Raw genomic sequence first — 24738 nt, 5'->3', positions numbered from 1 at the left:
TAAACTGTTGATTAGGTCATACATACTTGGATGAAGGGAAGAAATATATATCAGCTTGATCCAAAACTTTTGTGACCCCTAAGAAGTTTTTAATGGTGGGCGTTCTAATTGAACTGTGCGGTCCACTTGAGATTTGGATCAGCCTCATTTTTGGGTTCATAAGTTAAAATGATCTAGAAGAATGGGTGGACTGCATGGATGAAACACATATATCATGGTGGGGCCCACATAGCACCGACCACTAGCCTAGTTGCAGGCTCAGTAGCCCATCCCCGTTTCCCCCGTATACTGGCTTCAAATAGAGCAGTGGGTAAGTCGGGTTAAATTCCCTTGATATATATTTGATACATCATCATCTAACGTTAAATTGCAGTGTTGTTACGGACCATTATGGGATCTTCCACCCATCAATTTATTCGTGGGCAACTGATCAATTTGTTAGAATCATCTGATCCGACTAATTTTTTCAGACGTCACTTGTCCATCGTTGGTTCCTTAGAGGTTCTATATCCCTACATGTGGCATACACGTGCAAGATCCAGACGGTTCATCTGTTAGGTTGTTGTGGATAGCCAATGCCCAAAAAACACAACGTCGTTGGATGATCCTTCCTACTGATTGGAGGACTTCCACCGATTACAAAATGTCCGTATCAGCGGCTAGGATTATCCAATTGGGATGAGTTTTTAGGTATAGCCAGTCTATGTTAAGACCATACAGAAAAAATGATCTGATATAATCTCCCACGTGGAAATTTCGTGGGTCCCACCCACTCGTGACTGCCATTTGATCATATGAACAGATGGTTGTTGAGTTCACGTTCTCACATGAGACAAGCTCCGGCTCGAGCAAGATCAGCTTCATATGAGGTGGACAGCTGTTCCACGTCCGTCGGCATTGTCTACATTGTCACGGCCATCATCCTTGGAAAGTAGCCGGACCTCTATGGCTCAGCATCGGGAATGTATAAGTAGGGCTGAAACCCTGAAAGTTGGGCAGGTTGGGTTGAGTTGGTGCTTAACTCTAGCCTAACCCAAGGTTCATATACCTCAATCATAACCCAACCCAACTTTAGATTAGGAATTCTCAATTCCAAGCCCAACTCAAGCGGGCTCAGTCAGGCTGGTCATATAGATATATGCTAATATTTTCATTATTACATTAGTTTATTATATTTTCAATACACATCTTATTTTTTGTACCTATAATTTTATTAATTATATATGTAGTTATTGATCATAAAGAAGTTCATTTTTTCTAAACACACCATCTAAAACATAGGACAACTGCTCCTTTAAAAGTCATATTGTGTATGAAGCAATCTATTTGAGAGAGAGAAATCCGGCGTATCTTGTTAGCTTGAGTCATTGAAAATGACATGGACCAATGAAACCCAACTGCATTGGAATTTCTTGTGCCTTCAACATAGACGATTCATACTCAATTATAATTAATTTATAAGAAACTTATATATTGATCGGGTTCAGGTTAGGTCGGGCAACACCTCAAGCCGAGCCCAACCCAAGTTTTATCGGGTTGGTATTTGTATGGCCCAAGCCTGACCAAACCCGATACATCCTGTCCAGGCCCAACTCACTGTCGGTTCGGTCGGGTTCAACCCGCCCAACTTTGAGGAGATGTGGGTAGGCCCGGAAACTTAGGAATGCTGGGGAATTGGGAATTGGATCCCCACAGATTCTGAATATAAGCTTCTTTCTCTTTGATCAATCTTCTCTGATATTAGGAATGAAATGAGATTTGGAGCTTTTCTACTTCCACTTCCACCTCGCGCGCATGTATTGGAAATCCGGACCGTGAATTAGACGGGCCACCTTATGTATATGACTTTGGCCATCGGTGATCAGATCGATCAACTTGTCAGATGGGCCGCACAGGTACAAGAAAGTATGGTCTAAGAAAATTTCTAATTGTCCACATGAAGACTCTACATTTGGCCTGCCTGATGATTGTCCACATGAAATCTCAGGCGATGGATGATCCGATCATGCCCCTGCGGCTGCATGTGGTCCGGTTTAGGAAAAGTGATCAGGTGGGGCGACCTGTCTTGACTTAATTAACGGTGACGAGGCTTATGAAATGTGAAGCTCCTTGGGTCGAGATACATACATTAGTTATGTGAGTCCCACTTCCCATCACTGCATGACATGGTTAAGTGGGGCCCATTTCCAATCACTGCATGACATGGATTTATGGATCCAATGGCTGCAACTTCATTCCTGTTTTGTGCTAAGTAATGGAGCTATCATTCTTAGAATAACCTTATTCGAAAACTATCTTTCCTGGGCCCACCTTGATGATTTCATGGCATCCAATCCGTCCAGAAGGGTTGTCCCACCATGACATTTGGGTGCCCCGGGCAATCCAATCTTCATGTGAGCCACCATGTGACTCGAAGGTTCTTGGGTGGTTGTCCATTATTTCTCATGGTGTGGCCCACAGTGACGTTTTTACGAGATTCGAAGTGAGCATCAAGTGATTTCCAAGTGATGGCAGGATGTCTAAAATAAATCAGGCACGTCTACTCATTATTTTTAGTTATTTTTATTGTTTTTGTCAATCTCTTGTAACGTGTTTGGTCGCATGAAATTTCATGACGAATAGGTGGAATTTGATATTAAAAAAAATTCATCATATTTCACGATACTTGATGCAACCAAACACACTTTTGATTCATTTATTAAATGATTTGCATTTCAAATCACTTGTGCTTCCAAACGCATTTGGATTGGCCTGCCGGGCACGCAAGTTGAGGTAGCAATGCAGAAAAGCATAAAAGGTTCGTACTGTTTTAAAACTGTGTGCTAGTATGGAGTTTCTTTTTCTTATTTCTTTGATACTGACTTGGGCTTCGTTTTCAAACATGTCTTTTAAGTATTCACCACCACCAAATTTGATTGTATTTTTCGGTATATATGTTCTAACTTCTTCGGTGTATGAGCACCGCCAACAACTTCTTGGGTCCTAAAAAAATGTTGCTTTAGCTACGACAACCACATTTATTTATTTGATTTTATCTTTCTTCTCAACTCTTGTTATTGATTTTTTTTTTTTTTTTTTTTTTTTTGAGATTAAATCCAAATCTTATCTCAAGTAATTCATTGAGAACTCAAAGGTTTGCCGGCTGGTTTAGAAGCTTTAGATTCAAGTACAGTAATCATTTCAGGCAGTTTAATCCAAATCGCCCAAAGTTTATTTCTTAATCAAACTTTGGTTTATACGTTACTTTGAATGTAATTATTATCTTCACTAAGAATGTGAGAATAAACTTATAGTTTGAAAGATTTATCTCTTATGATTTGTGAGAATTGAGATATGTATTTTTTGTTAGCATAGATTTAATTATTGTATCAATGTTCTTCTTAAGATTGTTTTTAGATGGAGTTGTCATGATTCGTCATGGCCAAGTGGCAACCTGGGATTGGGTATCATATATATAATCAAATTTTTTATGTTTGAGATTTGGATGATAGATTTGATTTTAATTTCTTCCTTTTCTTGTGTAGATTTACCTTTTCAAATATGTTGGTTGATTTGGGGCTGGGGAAAAATGGGTATTAAGCTAGTTTTGGATGTGTGCATTGATTAGGCAATCCATTTTCATTATTTTTAAAATTTTTATGAGAAATGTTGAAGGCTAAAAAAAGTCGATGAATGGCTTTTTAGCTGGCTGTCGAAAACGCCGACGGTTTAAATCGGTCCATTACTAAAAAAACGATCAAAGGCTATGGACCATGCTAGTTTTTAACTACGGACATACACCGTAACTTTGTTGCTACGGCTTAAAACCCTAGCTAAAAATAAGAAAACCGTATCTAAAAGCTAATGCCACCACACATACTTACAAAATGTGACAGCCCCATAAGGGACTCTACGAGGCCCATTAAAATGTGTGTGCTCTATCTAATACGTTTATCCATTTTGAAAGATCATTTTAGGGAAAGAGCCCAAAAAAGGAAGTAAATCGAGGTTCAAGTGGACCACACGGTAGGAAATAGTGGAGATTATATACATACCATTGATTGATAGTGTGGTTCAATTTCACCTTTGATTTGCCTAGATTTTTAGGCCATTCTCTATAAAAAAAATTACAAAATTAATGGACGGAGTGGATATATCAAATGCATCATGATGGACCCCACAAGGTCCTTTACAGGACCGTTTGTCTAGAACCCGTCAGACTTGTGCGAACACAGAGGGGTTGTGAAGGATGGTACAACGGCTACGGATAGAAGGCTTAGCTACGGTGTAAAACCGTAGCAGGAAAAAAATTGGAAACTCAGCCCTCACTGCCCTTTTTCTCCTTCCCCCTCTCACGAACCTTCTAAAATTTCATCTCTTCCCCCACTTCGGAGAAAAAAACCCAAATCCGCGTCGCTTTCCCTCTCTCGATCTCCCGCGTGTCCCTTTTCTCTCCCTCGATCTCCCAAACCCTCTCTCACGAATACTCCCCTCTCACGAACCCCTCTTCTCTCCCTAATCATCCCCTCTCTATCGATCTCAAGAAGACTCCCCTCTCTCACACCATAATCTACGTCCATTTTAGGTATGCAAGATGGATTATCTTCTTCTTTCTCTTTTAAATATTCATATTTCTGTCCCTTTTTTTCGTGGAATTGGATTTGGGGTTTAAAGGGGTATCGATTAGATTGATTGGGGGTTTGAGGGGGTTCAGAGATTCAGGGTTTGTGCTGATGCTTGCGGCATTGAGCATAAATCGGGCGACACCCTAAGGGACAGTCAGGATGGAAATGGCAAGCACTAAAACCTTCTTAGGGTTTCTGTGGCCCTTATGAATGTTCGGTTGGGGGAGTTCAATCCCCTATGTATGTGTTTTAGATAAAACGCCTCACCATTAAATGGTTGAAACAGATGTACACCCGCAGAGTTTACTCATAATGCTTTGGGCCATGGGTTTGAAACCCCTGGATTTGCAATCCTCCTGTTGTTCTGGTTGAGAGTGTGTTGGCTAGATGTGGTGACCTAAATCATATTGGGTCTTCTTACTCTACCCTGTAGTTTTTTTTTTTTTTCCTTTTCATGTCTTTAGTTGTATAGCAGGCAAGGCTTGGTGTTTTTGTGGTGGCTGGATATCTTGTGGAGTTGTTGAATTTAAGAGCTTAGACATGCATACTTTCCTATCTATTTCCAACAGTAATAACATCTTTTATTTTTTAACTACCTTTGAAATTTATTTATCTTTTATCTTTTCTCCTTATTTTAGGCTTCAGAGAAACATAGGATTGAGTAATCGCTTTAACACACAAGTCCGTTTATTAAGAAGCTGAAGAAAGTGTTGGAGGGCTACCATAGGCATGTTATTCTTCACAAAAAGGGTGAAGAAGCTCCTGATAAAAATCCTACAGTTTAATGTTAGTTTCCTTCACACATACACCCACTCAACCACAATGAAATTAAATAGACGAGGGAGACATAAAAGAAGAATATCATGGGTCAATCTCCGCCTACCTAGTACTAGAATTTTTTTTATATTTAAAATGGGGATATGTTTGGATAACAAGTGGAATCCTTATATTGTTTCTTATTTGAAGAGGATTCTCACTGTGGATAAGAGTAATGGTTGAAGTGTTGAATCCATGTATCTAAACAACTCATCTTGTCAAGCAAAACAATTTCCATTTCCTCATGGATTCCAGGTATCCAAACACACCCAGGATGAAAACAGCCAACAGAAATCCCAATGCTAACATCAAGTGGTGCTTTCATTACATTACTTAACATCCTTGAGATAAGATTTCAAAACTCTTTGGTGTTTTAGCTGGTTTCAAATCAAGATCATAGATGCATTTGTTTAGAATTAGATTTGTGAATGGGTGAACAATATTTATTTTTTAATTTTTTTTGGTAAGGTGCAAGTTCAAAATGGACCCTTTGGTTAATCGAGTTCCGCCTGTAATGGATAGGGAGTGGATAACATTAAGTTTTTCGGACCCACGTTTTATTTCTGGAATGAGAAGCTTTTTAAAGTTTGCACAAGATCACCTTCCTGGTAAAGAAACCATTCTTTGTCCATGCACCACTTGCAGATGTGCACATTTACTGATTTCTTATGATGATTTAGAAATACATCTAATGAAAAATGGATTCGATCTAAGATATAGGGTTTGGAACATGCATGGTGAGCATGTATCACCTGACTGTACTGAACGTGCATTAAGTTCCCAACAGTGCCATAGTGTCCCAAACTTAAATAAGGTTCATAACACGATCATTCAAGAACTCAGTGGTAATAACCTAGATAAAGTTGTCTAGGAAGAGCTGAACGTGACCCCTATAGTCGAAGGTGTATTTGGAGAAAATAAAACTAATGATTTTGAAGTAAATCTACAAGATGCAATGATTGAGCTATACACTGGGGCCGAGGATTTTACCGTGCTAATTTTCATTGTATAACTTTTCAAATTAAAGGTGAACCATGGATGGAGTGAAAAAAACTTTACATAGCTCCTTCAATTACTAAAGAAGGTGTTGCCTTCTAGTAATAAGGCTTTAACTAATACCTACCAAGCGAAGAAGATCATTACAAAGTTAGGTCTTGATTATGTGGAGATCCATGCTTGTCTAAATGACTACATCTTGTACTGGAGAAAGCACGAGACGAAAACCAATTGTTCAACTTATAGAACTTCTAGGTACGAGATAGAAATGGATAATGAGAGAAAACAATCTCAAGTACCTGCCAAGGTGTTATTGTATTTTTCATTAACACCAAGGCTACAAAGAATGTTCGGTGTGCCATGGTTGGCGAAAGAAATGTCCTGACACTCAACCAGAAAATTACAACATGAAAAGATGGATAATCCAGCTGATTCTATTGCATGGAGGAATCTCGATGATAAGTATACGGATTTTTCAGTTGAGCCTCGCAATATTTGATTGGGTTTAACCCATTCGGCACTTTCAGTACTTCATATAGTTCATGGCCCGTTATGTGTGTGACGTACAACCTTCCACCAAAGCTTTGTATGAAACTTCAATTTACTATATTAACTTTGCTCATTGAGGGACTGTAATAACCGGGAAAGGATATTGACGTTTGTTTATAGCCATTGATTGATGAACTTCAAGACTTATGGCGGAAAGGGGTCACGACGTTCGACGCATACCATGAAAACAAATTCAACATGCATGCAGTTCTACTCTAAACAATCCACGACTTTCCAGTATATGGTAATGTTTTTGGTTGTAGAACCAAGGGTAAATATGGTTGTCCTATATGTGGTCCCAATACAGATTCCTTGCGACTCCAGTATGGAAAGAAATATGTTTATATGGGTCATAGACGGTGGTTGCCAATGGTAGACCAGGATAGAAAGGACACAAGTGATGACACGTTCAATAAGAAAGTGGAGATACAATGACAACTAATCCGTTTGGACGGGATTAAGGTCGAAAGACAAACTGCGAACTTAAATATGTAGTGGGAGAAGTCTAAGAAGAAGAATATAAGGGGTATTGATGGAGGTCGATAAGAGCTAGCGGATGATATTGAATCATCATAATTCTTCAAACAGTCTATATTATTTGATCTGGAGTATTGGAAAGATATTTTCGTGCGTCACAACCTCGATGTTATGCATGTCGAGAAAAATATATATGAAATCCTTGTCGCCTTGATGTTGAATACGCCAGGCAAAACCAAGGATGATGCTAATGCGCGTAGGGACCTGAAATGGTTGGGAATTAAAAAGCGTCTATGTCTAAAAAAGAGCAATGGCAAGGTGATTCAAAAACAAAGTCCTTTTTGTTTAAGAAAAGAAGGGAAAAAGTTTTCATCCAGACTTTGCATAATTTGCGTGTTCCTATTAGTTTTAGTGTAAATTGGAAGACCATTATAACAGAAGATTGCATGAATTTAAAGGGATTGAAGTCTCATTCTTACCATGTGTTGATGCAACATCTACTCCCAGTTCTTATACAGCATGCATTCAGGGATAAGAAGGTCATTCATCCTATAATTATAAGCTTTTGCACCTTCTTTAATGCCTTGTGCTCGACAACCATAGACCTTCATACGCTCATTACTCTCGAGAGGGGCATGGCTAGGATGTTATGTCAACTCGAGATTATATGCCCTCCATCAATATTTGTCATGATGATGCATCTTACCATCCACTTGGCTTACAAGGCTTGCATATGTGGTCCTGCATACTATCGATGGATGTATCCATTCGAAAGGTACGCTATGAGCTTAATAAGAATAAATCGGTAGAACATCTATAGTTGCATGTATATGTAATGTATCATTATTTCTGTCAGGTTCATGAAGACATTCAAGGCTTATGTCCATAACAAGACGCGACTTGAGGGTTGCATTGCAGAACAATACATTCAAGAGGAGACAGTTATATACTCCAACCAATAAAGAGGAAAACATAAAACAAGCCTCTTGGAAAAGCTAGAAAAATGTTTTGACGAAGTCATTTAAGGACCACAAAAGCTGCAAGATATCGTTGATGATGATTCTAATGATGATAATGTTGGTTCAGTAGGTTCGAGTCAAAGTGTTATCCTAATGGGTATCGAATATGACCAAGCTTGTACTTGGGTACTGAAGAGTCATCCCAGCTACGATGCGTGGGAAGGGTATGTACTTTTAGCTCATATGTATATATCTTCTTTACTTTATACAATTTTAATATAACAATAGTATCGAAGAGGAGACATGCTTTCTATTGGAACAATTGAAGGCTATAACTGATGCCGAAGTAGGACCTGATCTCACCTCATTAGCAAATGCCGATGAGCTGATATTCAATGAACTTGAAGAAGTTAGTGTTGTAGTTGAGAAAACAAAGAAAAGAAAGAGATCAAGATGAATCTATTAAATTTTTTATATTTTTTAAGCATGTAACAAAATGATATATATTGAAAGAAATATAATGAAGGTATGAAAATAATTTAGATGACAGATAAAGTACAAACAATTCACTAAAGAAGATATATATATATATATATAAAAGTACATACCCTTCTCACGCATCGTAGCTGGGATGACTCCTCAGTACCCAAGTATGAGTTTGTTCATATTCGATACCCATTAGGATGACACTTTGACTCGAACCTACTAGATCAACATTGTCATCATTAGAATCATCATTAATGATATCTTGCAACTTCTGTGGTCCCAGAATGATTCCGTCAAAATATTTTTTCAGCTTTTTCAAGAGGCTTGTTTTATGTTTTCCTCTATATTGGTTGTAGTGTATAATTGTCTCCTCTTGGATGTATTGTTTTACAATACAACCCTCAGGTGGTGTCTTATTACAGACATAAGCCTTGAATGTCTTCATGAACTTAACAGAAATAATGATACATTATATATACATGCAACTGTAGATGTTCCATCGATTTATTCTTACTAAGCTCATAGCGTACCTTTCGAATGGATACATCCATCGTAGTATACAGGACCACATATGCGAGCCTCGTAAGCCAAGTGGATGGTAAGATGCATCATCATGACAAATATCGATGGAGGGCATATAATCTCGAATTGACATAACGTCTTAGCCATGCCCCTCTCGAGAGTAATGAACGTTTGAAAGTCTATGGTTGTCGAGCATAAGGCATTAAAGAAGGTGCAAAAACTTATAATTATAGGACGAATGACCTTCCTATCCCTAAATGCAAGCTGGATAAGAACTGGGAGTAGATGTTGCATCAACATATGGTAAGAATGAGACTTCATTCCTTTTAAATGCATGTAATCTTCCGTTATAATGGTCTTCTAGTTCACACTAAAACCAATAGGAACACGCAGATTATGCAAAGTCTAGATGAAAAGCTTTTTCTCTTCTTTTCTTAGATAGAAAGGACTTTGTATTTGAATCACCTTACCATTGCTCTTTTTCAGACATAAACGCTTCTTAATTCCCAACCATTTCAGGTCCTTGCGCGCATTAGATCATCCTTGGTTTTACTGGGCATGTTCAACATCAAGGCGACAAGGATTTCACATATATTTTTCTCGACATGCATAACATCAAAGTTGTGATGCACGGGAATATCTTTCTAATAATTCAGATTAAATAATATAGACCGTTTGAAGAACCACGATAATTCAACATCATCCGCTAGCTCTTGTCGGCCTCCATCAATACCCCTTATATTATTCTTCCTAGACTTCCCCCATTGCATATTCAGGTTCACAGTTTGTCTTTCGACCTTAATCCCGTCCAAACGGATCGGTTGTTGTCGTATCCGCACTTTCTTATTAAACGTGACATCACTTGTGTCCTTTCTATCTTAGTCTACCATTAGTAACCACCGTCTATGACTCATATAAACATGTTTTTTTCTATACTAGAGTCGTAAGGAATTTGTGTTGGGACCATATATAGGAGGACCATATTTACCCTTGGTTCTATAACCAGAAACGTTACCATATGCTGAAAAGTCGTAGATTGTTCAGAGTAGAATTGCACACATGTTGAATTTATTTTCATGGTATGTGTCGAATGCCGTGACCCCTTTCCGCCATAAGTCTTGAAGTTCATCAATCAATGGTTGTAAATAAACGTCAATATCCTTTCTTGGTTGTCACGATCCCTCAATGAGCAAAGTCAATATAGTAAATTGAAGTTTCATACAAAGCTTTGGTGGAAGGTTGTACGTCACACACATAATGGGCCATGAACTATATGAAGTACTGAAAGTGTTGAATGGGTTAAACTCAATCGAACATTACGAGGCTCTGCTGAAAAATTCGTATACTTGTCATCGAGATTCCTCCATGTAATAGAATCAGCTGGATGCTCCATCTTTTCATGTTGCAATTTTCTGGTTGAGTGTCAGGACATTTCTTTCGCCAACCATGGTACACTGAACATTCTTTGTAGCATATGTGTTAATGAAAAATACCTTAACACCTTGGCAGGTACTTGAGATTGTTTTCTCTCATCATCCATTTCTATCTCGTACCTAGAAGTTTTACAAGTTGGACAACTGATTTTCGTCTTGTGCTCTCTCCAGTACAAGATGTAGTCATTTGGACAAGCATGAATCTTCACATAATCAAGACCCAACTTTATAATGATCTTCTTCGCTTGGTAAGTATTAATTGGGGCCTTGTTACTAGAAGGCAACACCTTCTTTAGTAGTTGAAAGAGCTCTATAAAGTTTTTTTTCACTCCATCCATGCTTCACCTTTAATTTGAAAAGTTGTACAATGAAAGTCAGCATGGTAAAATCCTCGGCCCCAGGGTATAGTTCAGTTATTGCGTCTTGTAGATTTGCTTCAAAATCATCAGTTTCATTTTCCCCAAATACGCCTTCGACTACAGGGGTCACGTTCGGCTCATCCTGGACAACTTTATCTAGTTTATTACCACCGAGTTCTTAAATGATCGTGTTGTGAACCTCATTTAAGTTTGGGACACTATGGCATTGTTGGGAACTTGATGCACGTTCAGTACACTTAGGTGACACATGCTCACCATGTATGTTTCAAACCCTATATCTTGGATTGAATCCATTTTTCATTAGATGTATTTCCAAATCATCATAAGAAATTGGTAAACGTGCACATCTGCAAGTGGTGCATAGACAAAAAATGGTTTCTTTACCAGGAAGGTGATCTCGTACAAACTTTAAAAAACTTCTCATTCCAGAAATAAAACGTGGGTCCGAAAAACTTAGTGTTATCCACTCCCTACCCATTACATGCGGAACTTGATTAACCTAAGGTTCCATTTTGAACCTGCACCTTACAAAATAAAAAATAAAAAAATAAATATTTTTCACCCATTCACGAATCTAATTCTAAACACATGCATCTATAATCTTGATTTGAAACCAGCTAAAACACCAAAGAGTTTTGAAATCTTATCTCAAGGTTGGTAAGTAATGTAATGAAAGCACCACTTGATGTTAGCATTGGGATTTCTATTGGCTATTTTCATCCTGGGCATGTTTGGATACATGGAATCCATGAGGAAATGGAAATTGTTTTGCTTGACAAGATGAGCTGTTTAGATACATGGATTCAACACTTCAACCATTACTCTTATCCACAGTGAGAATCCTCTTCGAACAAGAAACAATATAAGGATTGCACTTGTTATTCAAACATATCCCCATTTTTAAAAATCTTTTTTTCTAGTACTAGGTAGGCAGGGATTGACCCTTGATATTCTTCTTTTCTATATCCCTCGTCTATTTAATTTCATTGTGGGTGGGTGTGTGTGTGTGAAGGAAACTAACATCAAACTGTAGGATTTTTACCAGGAGCTTCTTCACCCTTTTTATGAAGAACAATGTGCCTATGGTAGCCCTCCAACACTTTCTTCAACTTCTCAATAAATGGGTTTGTGTGTTCAAGCGACTACTCAATCCTATGTTTCTCTGAAGCCTAAAATAAGGAGAAAAGAAAAAAGATAAATAAATTTCAAAGGTAGTTAAAAAAATAGAAGATGTTATTACTGTTGGAAATAGAGAGGAAAGTATGCATGTCCAAGCTCTAAAATTCAGCAACTCCACAAGATATCCAGCTACCACAAAAACACCACGCCTTGCTTGCTATACAACTAAAGACATGAAAAGGGGAAAAAAAAAACTACAGGGTAGAGTAAGAAGACCCAATACGATTTGGGCCACCACATCCAGCCAGCACACTCTCAACCAAAATAACAGGAGGATTTCAAATCTAGGTTTCAAACCCATGGCCCAAAGCATTATGAGTAAACTTTGTGGGCGTACATCTGTTTCAACCATTTAATGGTGAGGCATTTTATCTAAAACACATACATAGGGGATTGAATATGATCTAATAGGCGATTGAACTCCCCCAACCGAACATTCATAAGGGCCATAGAAACCCTAAGAAGGTTTCAATGCTTGCCATTTCCATCCCGACCGTCCCTCGGGGTGTGGCCCGATTCATACTCAATACCGCGGGCATTAGCACAAACCCCGAATCTATGAACCCCCTTAAACCCCCAATCAATCTAATCAATACCCCCTCAAACCCCAAATCTAATTCCACAAAAAAAAAGAAGAAAAAAAAAGACATAAATATGAATATTCAAAAGAGAAAGAAGAAAATAATCCGTCTTGCATACCTAAAATGGAGTCTTCTTAAGATCAATAGAGAGGGGATGGTTAGGGAGAGAAGAGGGGTTCGTGAGAGGGGAGTATTCCTGAGAGAGGGTTCGGGAGAGAGAGAGAGAGAGAGAGAGAGAGAGAGAGAGAGAGAGAGAGAAGGGACGCGTGGGAGATCAAGAGAGGGAAAACGACGCGGATTTAGGTTTTTTTCTCTGGAGTGGAGGGAGAGATGAAGTTTTAGAAGGTTCATGAGAGGAGGAAGGAGAAAAAGGGCAGTGCGGGCTGAGTTTCCGCATTTTTTTTCCTACTACGGTTTTAGACCATAGTTAAAAGCCCTCTAGCTGTAGTCATTGTGCCATCCTTCACAGCCCCTTTGTGTTCGCACAAGTCTGATGGGTTCTGGATGGACGGTCCTGTAAAGGCCTTTGTGGGGTCCATCATGATGCATTTGATATATCCACTCCGTCCATTAATTATATATATATATTTTTTTATAGAGAATGATCCAAAAATCTAGGCAAATCGAAGGTCCAATTGAACCACACCATCGATCAATGGTACGTATATAATCTCCACTGTTTCCTACCATATGGTCTACTTAAGCCTTCGATCTACATCCTTTTTTGGGCTCTTGCCCTAAAATAATCTTTCAAAATGGAAAGATGTGTTAGATGGAGCACACACATTTTAATGGGCCTCGTAGAGTCTCTTATGGGGCTGTCACATGTTGTAGGTACATGTGGTGGCATTAGCTTTTAGCTGCATTTTAATTGGCCTCGTAGAGTCTCTTATGGGGCTGTCACGGTTTTAAGCCGTAGCAACAGAGCTACGGTTTATGTTCGTAGCTAAAAACTTTCATGATCCTTAGCCTTTGATCATTTTTTGGTAGTGGATATTGTGGGCCATCGTGATGTATATAATTTGTCCATATTATCTATATATCTTAACATAACAATTTAGAGCATGAGTCTCAAAAGGAGGCAAACTAAAGGCTTACATGGAATACACCACAAGAAACAATGGTGACTAAACTCTTACTGTTGAAAACTTCTTGAATGGCTACACTACAAGAAAACTTGTAAGGGCGTTCGTATACCGTTTATGGGATCAACTATCGCATATGTGTGGAATCCTTTCCATCCAGTAATCTTGGAAGTTCATGGTTGGAAGAATGAGCAATATCTGCTAGTTACATAGACCACATCACAAGAAAATTTGTATACGGATATCGCTATGGGTCATCAAGTTCTACGGGCTATATAAGCATCGTGTCAGCAAAAAATTAACATATTCTCATATAAATAAAAGGTTTCAAAGAAAATAAACGGTTTGAATCTAAATTTTAGTAGGCCTATCGCTGCATCTTATCCATATTATTTCTTTGGGATTCGATATTAAAAAACTTCTTCTTCACTCAAAATTCATACAATTCCATTTAATTTAAAAAACTTTTAAAAACCTATCTACGGGCTACCCTCGGGTTATTTAAGCTTCCCTTCATTTCAGTATTTTGACCGTAAAACAAGACTAGTACAGTCAAAATCCCTTTCTTTAACCCAACTGCTCGTGAGTCACGAGCCTATGAACCATGGATGCTCACTTTGCTCGTCCCATCCAAGGTGGGGACCACCAAATAAGAATTACCATATAATAAGAATGAATTGCGATGTTCTTTGCGTATATAGATTGGCATATTTTTCATTCAACTCTCTACGGAGAGGTGCATAGCTGACGAATTGGCACTCTTATGTCCGGACTGTATTTGATTGATCTTTCGTCATGTTTCAGTGATCCAAACCGTTTATCTGATGGCCTTACGTGTGATGGAGGACAGAGAAAAAACTCTTTCACGTTGGATTATTTCAGTCATTTAAATGTTTTCTTCCAAATAGAAGTCTACATTGATTATTGTTTTGTGGGCCATTACAAGGGATCTTCAATCTTGGTTTGGATATTTTTTTTTCACACCCATCCACGGTGAGGCTCGTCATATAAATTGGTTTGGATATCATCCAACGGCCACAGTTGCAACAAATATTAAATTTTTTTTTAAAAAATAAAGAAGCAGAAGAAAAAGAAGAAGAAAAGGAAAAGCACTACCTTAGGATGCAATGTAGCGAACTTATCTTATACAATATTGCATGTGATAAAGATAACTCCTGCGGTTAAAGAGTAGGTGGATCAGATAAACGGGTGTATTCAACCACCCATCTCTCCACAGTAGAGAGTGACGCGTCGACAGAGATGGTTTATCAAGTGGGCCATATCATGGATGGCAAGCAGTTCAAGATAGGTATAGATTGAATGATCCTAGCCATCAATAAAAGTCTTTAATAGATACAGCCTCAAATGACAATGGTTAGCAGTCGACGTTAAGTTCAAGAAAGCGCAGAAGGTTATGGCCAGAATTTTTAGATTGGTGTGAATTTTTTTTAAAATTATTTTAAGTAGGGTCCATCTATTATACGCCCCCTCCAAGTGGATTGTCTTGATAGGAGTGCCAGATTCTCTCTCTCTGTCTCGATAGGAGTGCCATACATTAGATTTTCGTCCAACTGGCTATGCATTTAATGAAAAGATTCGTCTTAATTAGTTTCATTTTAGCATGGAAAAGCGGCCATGGCTTGGGTGGCCCCACAATGGTGCTAATGTAAAATCAACCCCAACCATCATGTATGTCACTCCATGTTAGATGGAGGTCTCAAAATTTTTCTCCATCCGTAGTTCAAGCGGACCACGCGATTGGAATCAGTTTACATGGAAAGGTTCACCCTCCACATAGTTTCGCTTAGTGTGGCTCACATGAACCATGCATGAATCTAATTTTTGGGACCTAGGCTTACTTTTGGTGTGACATATAATGGTTGGAATAGACTTTGTTATGATGGGCCATGTAGAAATTAAGGGTGGATGTCTCTCTCCTAGTTATTCCGCCCATCTGAATCACGGGTTAGCCTGATTTATTGGCACTAGGCGTATTACTTGATTATACATCTAATAGTCGGAGTGGATCACACATACATATCAGGTTAGTTAGGCCTATGATAAAAAAATCAGGGTTGAGAGTTCATGTAGTATCTGTTTCCAACACACTACTATTAGGTGTAATTTAAGAAGGTAGTTAATGCTCGTAATGCTGGATTAGCTGTTGAATTAATGTCACCACATTCTGTGGGCCCCACCATGATGTATGTGTTGTATCCACACCGTTCATCCATTTGGAGAGATCATTTTAAGGCATGAGTCAAAGAATCATGTAGATCCAAAGCTCAAGTGAAACCCACCACAAAAAACAGTGGGAACAATGACGCCTACTGTTGAAACCTTTATAGGGCCGACCATGATGTCTATTTGAGATCCAACCTGTTTATAAGTTAACACAGACATGGATTAAGGGAAAACACAAATATCAGCTTCATCGATAACTTTTGGGGACTCAAGATGTTTTAAGGGTAGGTGTTCAATTCCCAGTGTTTTCTATGGTGTGGTGCACTTGAGCTTTTGATCTAGATCATTCTTTGTCTCATGCCACGAGATGATCTCTCCAAATGGACGGACAGTGTGGATACAACACATACATCTTGGTGGGGCCTGAAACATATTTCGATAGGCTCTGGGAAAATTTTAATGGTGGGTATTCAATGTCTACTCTTTTCTGTGGAGTGATCCACTTAACATTTTGATCTACTTCATTTTTAAGATCATACACTGGAATGATGTGTAAAAACTATTTGATGGCGTGGATAAACAGCGCATACATGAAGGTGGCCCCACGGTCAGGTAAGCACCCCCTCTGCTTTGTAACTAGGTAACACTGATCCACTTCCCCACCAATATCGGGAATGTCCGACATTTTTGGGAACCAACCGTCCAAAAGGTCCACCATTTATATTTGCAGAGGGCCCACCGTGATGCTTACCACTAAATCTACTCTGATCATTGGATGTGTAATCCTATATAGGGTCCAGAGCCAAAAAATCAGGCTGATACGATGATTCAAGTGGGCCATACTAATAGAAACAGTGGGAGAGACGTCCACCCTTGATTGTTACCAGGCTCACCGTGACAAGCATGTGAAATCCATTCCAACCATTGGATTCCACACCAAATTCTAAGCCTGATGACTAAACTGAAGGCTCATGAATGATTCAAGTGGGCCATACCAAGGGAAACAATTTTCAGGGTAAGCATTCCTTCTAGATTGTTTTTAATGGTGTGGCCTATCTGAACCACCGATGCGGTTGATTTAAGAGCCTTGGGTGTAGCAATTGGTAACTTAGCTAAGAAATCGGATTGGATTGTGTACTGAGTTACTCGTTAGGCTCTTATCTTACTGAGTAAACTTTGTTGGGCCCACCATGAATGTATCTAGTCTATCCAAGCTGTCTATCCATTTTTTCATCTTATTTTAGGGGCTGAGATCAAAATTTAAGCACACCCAAAAATCAAGTGGGAATGACGTTAGTTTTGAAACATCCACAGTTGAAATATTCGTGGGGCCGTAGATGTTTTGAATCACGTTAGTATTTTTGTTTCAACCCAGTAGGAATGACGTTATGAACGGTGTGGATGGCACGTAGGCATCACTGTCGATCTTAGAAAGGTTCAACGGTAGGAGTTTCCCTACCCATCTTTTCCTTTAATGCAGCTCACTTGAGGGTTGGATCCGGCTTATCCCGACTCTTGTCTAAAAATGAGCTCAAAAAAAAGGATTGACGTGGTGTATTCATAAAAAATATCATAGTGTCCCTATATAGGCGTAGTATCTTTGCGCGACAGCCTTTATCAGGATATCCGCGTCCCAAACAGGCCCTCATGTCGCCTCCGTTCGTTTGAAAGTGGTTAGGCTTTCGCAATCCGTTTCCGTTAAGCCGAGTACGTACTCGCTCAAAGTCAAAGGGGCTCGCCCAATCAGATCTCGCTCTGTCGGAGTCCGCCAACACCTAATCCACGGACCTACGTGATGAGAGGTAACCATGGAGCACGTGGTGAGGGACGCGGATTGTGTCCTACCCCGCCCGGACGGGTTCTGTGGGGCCCACCATTATATAAGTGTATTGTCCACTCCGTTCTTCACTTTTCTCAGATCATTTTCAGATATGATCTTAAAAGTGAAGCATGTCCACAGCTCTAGTGGACCACACCAAAGGAAGCTGCACTGATAATGACACCCACCGTTGAAACATTTCTAAGCGCCAAAGTGATGTTTTTTTTTACCATCCAACCTATACATGAGGTCATGTAGACGTGTATTAAGTGAAAAAACAAATATCAGCTTGATCCGAAACTTCTTCAGCTCCCAAGAAGTTTTTAATGGTGGACGTTCAATTCTTACTTTATGGTCCAGTTAAGCCCTTTACCTGCCTAATTTTTTATTTCACACCTTAAAATTATCTGAGAAAAACGATGAACGGCGTGGATAAAATACTTACATCACAGGCCCGGGCGGTAATCCGTTCGGGCGGGGGTAGGACGCAATCCGCGTCCCGTGGTGAGAGATAACTATGCAATCCGTGTCCCTGTTATTACACGAAACTCCCGTCCAGCACGATCTCTCTCTCTCTCTCTCTCTCTCTCTCTCTCTCTCTCTCTCTCTCATGGCTCAGAGACACCATGTGTTACTATTTCCTTACCTTGCCAAAGGCCATCTTAACCCTTTCGTAGCATTAGCAAAGCTTCTCGAGCTAGAAACCAGCTACACCATCACCATCATCACCACCCCACTCAACATCCCAACTGTCCAATCCTCCCTCCCCCCAACATCCACCATCCGCATTGCATCTCTCCCCTTCAACAGCTCCGATCATGGCCTCCCGCCAGACACCGAAAACACCAACGCCCTGCCATTCCATCTCATCATCAACCTCTTTCAAGCCTCGGAGGCTCTCCAACCCTCCTTCGAACGCTTCATCTCCGACGTCCAACGAGAAGATGGACACCCTCCGCTCTGCATCATCTCAGATATGTTCTTGGGATGGACGGTCGAGATCGCGAACAAGCTGAACATATTCCACACAGTATTCATCTCCTGTGGGGCATATGGTGGCGCCGCCTACTTCTCTCTCTGGCTTAACCTCCCACATTGCCGAGTCGACTCAGACGAATTCCAGATACCGGACTTTCCCGAGTCCGGCTACATCCACAAGTCCCAGCTGTCCTACTTTCTCCGGAATGCCGATGGCACCGACTCCTGGTCTAGGTTCGTCCCCCGGCAGCTCGCTCTCACCTTGAGGTCAGATGGGTTTTTGTTCAATACCGTGGAGGAGCTGGAGAGGGCTGGATTGGGATATTTCCGTAGAAAAACGAGTCGAACCGTTTGGCCGGTTGGGCCTATTGCTTCTTTTCTAAGAAACAGAGAAGGTGATTTGAATAAAGATGGAGTTTCTATCGATAATTGCATTGAATGGTTGAATCTCCACCGTCCTTCTTCCGTTCTTTACATATGTTTCGGATCTCAGAACACCATCTCCGCCTCTCAGATGATGGAGCTGGCCTTGGGACTGGAAGCGAGCGGCCAAAATTTCATTTGGGTCATCAGACCTCCACTCGAGTTTGAAATAAATGGAGATTTTAGGGCGGAATGGTTGCCGGAAGGATTTGAGAACCGAATTACAGAAAGAAAGAGTGGGATTCTGGTGCGGAAATGGGCGCCCCAGATGGAGATACTGTCGCATGGGTCGACTGGTGCGTTCTTAAGCCATTGCGGGTGGAATTCGGTGCTGGAGAGCTTGAGTCGTGGGGTGCCGTTGATTGGGTGGCCAATGTCGGGAGAACAGTTCTACAATTCAAAAATGATGGAGGAAGAGCTGGGTGTGTGCGTGGAGATAGCGAGGGGGTGCGATTGGGAGGTTTCAGGGGAGAATGTGAGGAGGGTGATAGAGATGGTGATGGGAGGAAGTGAGAGAGGAGAGGAGATGAGACGGAAGGCTTTGGGAGTGAGAGAGATGATGGAGGAAGCTGTTAGAGAGGATGAAGGATTCAAGGGCTCTTCTGTTAAGATGATGGAGGAATTCATCAGCACTCTTTCCTCCATGAAGATGAAAGTACCATGACTCCCTCCTTTGATCTATGGAAATGAATGCTCTTCTTCTTCTTTTTAGGGGTCGTTTGGATGCCTGTAAAGTTGATTAGTTGTAATCCTATTACAGGTAATCGAATTACGTGGGGTGTTTGGATGAGTATATTTATCTGATTACAGCTTTTAGCTGTAATCTGAAACATATCAAAACATGGCAAAAGGGTATGTTTTAGATTACATATATATATTCTAAAACATACCAGATTCTAGACATGATGGCTAAAATGAAGGCTCATAAATCATTTTAGTGGGGCCATACCAAGGGAAACAGTCTCCGGTGTAAGCATTTCTTGTAGATTGTTTTTAATCGTGTCGTCTATCTGAACCACTGATGAGGCTGACTTAAGGGTCTTGGGTGTAACATTGGGTAACTTAGGTAATGGCTGAGGTGGATTTTACATGAACACCATGGTGGGGCCATCCCAAGCCGTGGTCACTTTTCCATGCTAAAATTAAATTAGCGTGTGGTGAAAGCATTTAATTACATTAATTAAGAAGAAAGTTTTCATTGAGAGAAATGCTCACACACAACTAGTTAGACACTGCGTTCTGTTCCAACTAGCTTGCCATTTGATGTCGAGAGGGGGGGTTTGCTTCACCTCAGCTTTTTAAGAGGCTTTTTTTAGAATGATTCTCCGCTTGGGTGGGCCCCACTGGTGTTAATGGAAAATTCACCTTGACCATCATGTATGTCAACCCATATTAGGCATAGGAACCAAAATTCAACTCCATCCATGGTGCAAGTGGACTGCACAGTTAGAAATGGTGTGCAAAAGAAGCTTACCTTAAAAAATAATTCCTTTGATGAGGCACGCTTAAATCAAGTATGACCCTGAATTTTGAGTTCTACATCTAACCTTTGGTGTGACATCTAATGGTTGGAGTTGATTTCATTTACTCATGATTGTGAGTCTTATAAAAATCAGAGGTTGACATCTCTCCCTCTACTGTTCTATTGGTGTGGCCTACCTAAATCAAAAGTCCGTTTGATATTTTGTATCAAGACGTAGAATGAGATGACACATTTGACGGTCGGATTTGATGTCACATGCACATCACGCTATCACGATGGACCCAATAAAAATAAGGTTATGCGTTCCTCTTATGTCGTTAGGCTTCTTCCCTACCATTACATAAAAAAGTGACCATTAGATTTCTTTTTAAAAAAGAGTGGATTAAGTGCGGCCCCTTACTCATGCAACACAGTTTGTCCCTGATCATGCCACCCACATTGATGTAGGTATTGTATATCCACACTGTCCATTGGTTTTCTCAACTCATTTCAGAATATTAATCCAAAAAATGAAGCAGTTATAAATCTCAAGTTGTCCACACCATAGGAAATAGTGGATATTGAACTCTTACCATTAAAAATTTCCTAGGGCCCACTGTAATTTTTTACTTGCCAACCAATTTATTGGTAAGTTCACAAAGACCTTGATGAAGTACATTAAAAATAAAAAACAAATTTCAGCTTGATTCAAAACTGTTGGCCCATAAATTTTTTTTTTTTTTATGGCTAATCACCACAGTTTTTGTGGTGTGGTCCCCTGAGAATTTTATCTACTTCATTTTTAGAATCCTGTCCAATCATGAGCTGAAAATATGAATGTAGGGCATGGATATACAATAAGTATATAGCATAGGTAGTACTGCGTGAGGACAGGCTGCACCTAAACCACTCCCCCTTTTTTTGGGAACATGCACCTATTCTCTCTCAATACGAAGAAGTTCAACAACATGAGAAAAAGCTGACCTTGATTTTTGACATGGCCCACCAAGTCATATATATACATAAGATCCACTCCGACCATCGGACGTGCAACCTCCCTATAGGTCGTGAGTAGAAATATAAGCCAGACTTGTAATTCAAGTGAGCCACACAAATAGAACATTTGAGGTAGAAACGTCCACCTTTGATTTTTACAGGACCCCCATCATGAATATGTGAAATCCATTCCAACCATTAGATAGGATGGAAAATTCTAGGCGTGGGACCCAAAAATAAGATCCAACACATGATTGAAGTGGGCCTCACCAAATGAATCATTTTGGAGGGTGAGATTTTTTAGCACAGTATTTCTAATTGTGTGTTCCACTTGAACCATGGATGGAGTTGATTTTTGGTTACTATGTCTAACATGGGTTGACATACATGATGATCAAGGTGGATTTTTCATTAACACCACGGTGGGGCCCACCCAGGCTAGGGATCATTCTCGAACAACCTCTTGAAAAGCTAAGGTGAAGCAAACGCCTCCTCTCTCCACGTTAAATGCCAAGCTAGTTGGACCAAAATACAGTGTCCAACTAGTTGTGTGTGAGCATTACTATACGCTCGACTGCATAGTACCTTCCCATAAGGTCGAGTGCTGGCACTATACTAGCGGTCGGATGGTGAAAGTTTTAAAAGAATAGTGAGATTTTATAGGGAGAGTGGAGAAACAAAACCGGAGTCCACCTCTCTCTCTTATATTTCCTATGGAAGCTTCCTGCATGAAGGTCTACCCTACAAACCTTGGTGGAGCCTACCGTGGGGTATTTTTGAGAAATCCACCCCGTCCATCCATTTTTCCATATCATTTAAGGGGTTGAGCCTAAAATTGAACAAAATCCAAATCTCGAGTTGATCATATCACAAGAAACTGTGGGAATAATAATTTCAACCATTGAAACCTTGCTAGGCCCCACAGTGATGTAAGTGTTTTATCCACACTGTTCATTGTTTTTCTCATATCATTTGAAGATATGATCCAAAAAGAGTTAGGACCAAGGATCAAGTGGACCACAAGTTGGGGATTGAACGTCCACCATTAGAAACTTCTCGGGAGATAAGTTTTGAATCAATCTGATATTTGTGTTTTCACTTCATCCATGTCTACATGACCTTTTGAATAGGTTGGATGGTAAAAAAAATCATCAGGCGGCCCTTAGAAAGGTTTCAGCCGTGGGTGTCATTATCACTGCAGCTTCCTTTGGTGTGGTCCATTGGAGCTATGGACCTGCTTCATTTTTAGTATCATGCCTTAAAATGATCGGAGAAAAGTAACGAACGACGTGTATAAAACACATATCATGTTGGCCCCCACAGAGCCCTACCCATACGGATTACGTCCGGGCGGGGAAGAACGCAATCCGCCTTCTTTTTAGTTTTGAAATCGGATCGTGTACTGAGTTACTCAAGTGGGCTCTTATCGTATCGTACTGAGTAAACTTTGTTGGATCCACTGTGAATACATGTGGTTTATTCACTCCGTCCATCCATTTTTAAAGATCATTTTAGGCGTTGAGACCAAGATTCAAGTATATCCACTCCTCAAATGGACCATACCACATAAAATAGTTGAAGTATTGATTTCCACCATTGAAACCTTTTTAAGGCATGCGGTGATGTTTATTTTTCATCAAACCTGTTCATAAGATCAAACAAAAATGGATGAAGGGAAAGAAACAGATATAAGATTGATCTAAATCTTCCATGGCCCCCAAGAACTTTTCAACAATAGAAGTTCAATTCACACTGTTTACGTTAGTGTGGTCCACTTGATCTTTTTATATACTTCAATTTTAGCCTAAAGCCCTAAAATTATCTGGTAAAATATATGAGCGGGTTGGATAAAATGCATGAATGAAGGTGGGCCCCACAAAGTTTATTCAGTACGCTTACGGTACTGAGTCAGTACGCAATCCGCTTTCCTTTCTTTTGCGTTAGTGCAGAACGGGTAGAAACGGTGCCACTAGTCCGGTGGTGACGGTGGTCAGTGCTCTATGAGCCCCACCATGATGAGTGTGTTTCATCCATTTTTACATATCATTTTATGGCTTTACCTCAAAAATGAAAGGGATATAAATCTCAGGTGGACCACACCACAACAAAACAATAGTGATTGGATATCCACCATTAAAATCCTCCTAAGACCCACTGTAGTGTTTATTTGACATCCAATCTGTTGATTAGGTCATACAGACATAGATGAAGTGAAAAAACAAATATCATCTTGATCCAAAACTTTTTTGGCTCCCAAAACGTTTTTAATGGTCGACGTTCATTCAACATTGTTTCCTGTAATGTGGTCCACTTGAGATTGGGATATACCTTAGTTTTGGTCTCATATCCGAAAATGATCTAAAAAATAAATAGACGGCATGGATGAAACACATACATCATTGTGAGGCCTACAGAGCACCGACCACCCACATTGGTCGGTGGCAGGGGAGTAGCCAATCCGTTTCTAGAACGGGCTATTTGCCAGGAAGCAGATTGCGAGGCGAGTAACTCGCTAGGCATAGTGTACTGCGTAAACTTTATGAGGTCCAAATCATATATCTCATCCACTCTTTCCATCCAATTTACCATATAATGTTAGGGCCTGAGCCTAAAAATTAATCATATAGAATGTTCAAATGGACCACACCACATGAAATAGTTGAATTGAATGTCTACTATTGAAAAATTCTTGGGGGCTAGAGAAGTTTTGGATCAAGCTTATATTTTTTTTTCCTCTTCATCCATTTCTGTATGATCTTATGAACAGATTGGATGACAAATAAACATCACTGTGAGGCCTAGCAAGATT

The 24738-nt window shown here is 39.9% G+C and overlaps 1 protein-coding gene across 1 annotated transcript; it reads left to right on the top strand.

The window, feature by feature from the left end:
- The first annotated feature begins 18644 nt into the window (after positions 1 to 18644).
- LOC131238695 (UDP-glycosyltransferase 92A1-like) lies at positions 18645 to 20256 on the top strand. Its single transcript, XM_058236311.1, has one exon. The coding sequence runs from the start codon at positions 18681 to 18683 to the stop codon at positions 20133 to 20135; it is 1455 nt and encodes a 484-aa protein (XP_058092294.1). The 5' UTR covers positions 18645 to 18680; the 3' UTR covers positions 20136 to 20256.
- The last annotated feature ends 4482 nt before the right edge of the window (positions 20257 to 24738 follow it).

The sequence above is a fragment of the Magnolia sinica genome, chromosome 3 (assembly GCF_029962835.1).
Source record: "Magnolia sinica isolate HGM2019 chromosome 3, MsV1, whole genome shotgun sequence".
Lineage (NCBI taxonomy): Eukaryota > Viridiplantae > Streptophyta > Magnoliopsida > Magnoliales > Magnoliaceae > Magnolia > Magnolia sinica.
The sequence above is the reverse complement of the archived record's forward strand: the minus strand, read 5'-3'. Positions and strand labels throughout refer to the sequence as shown.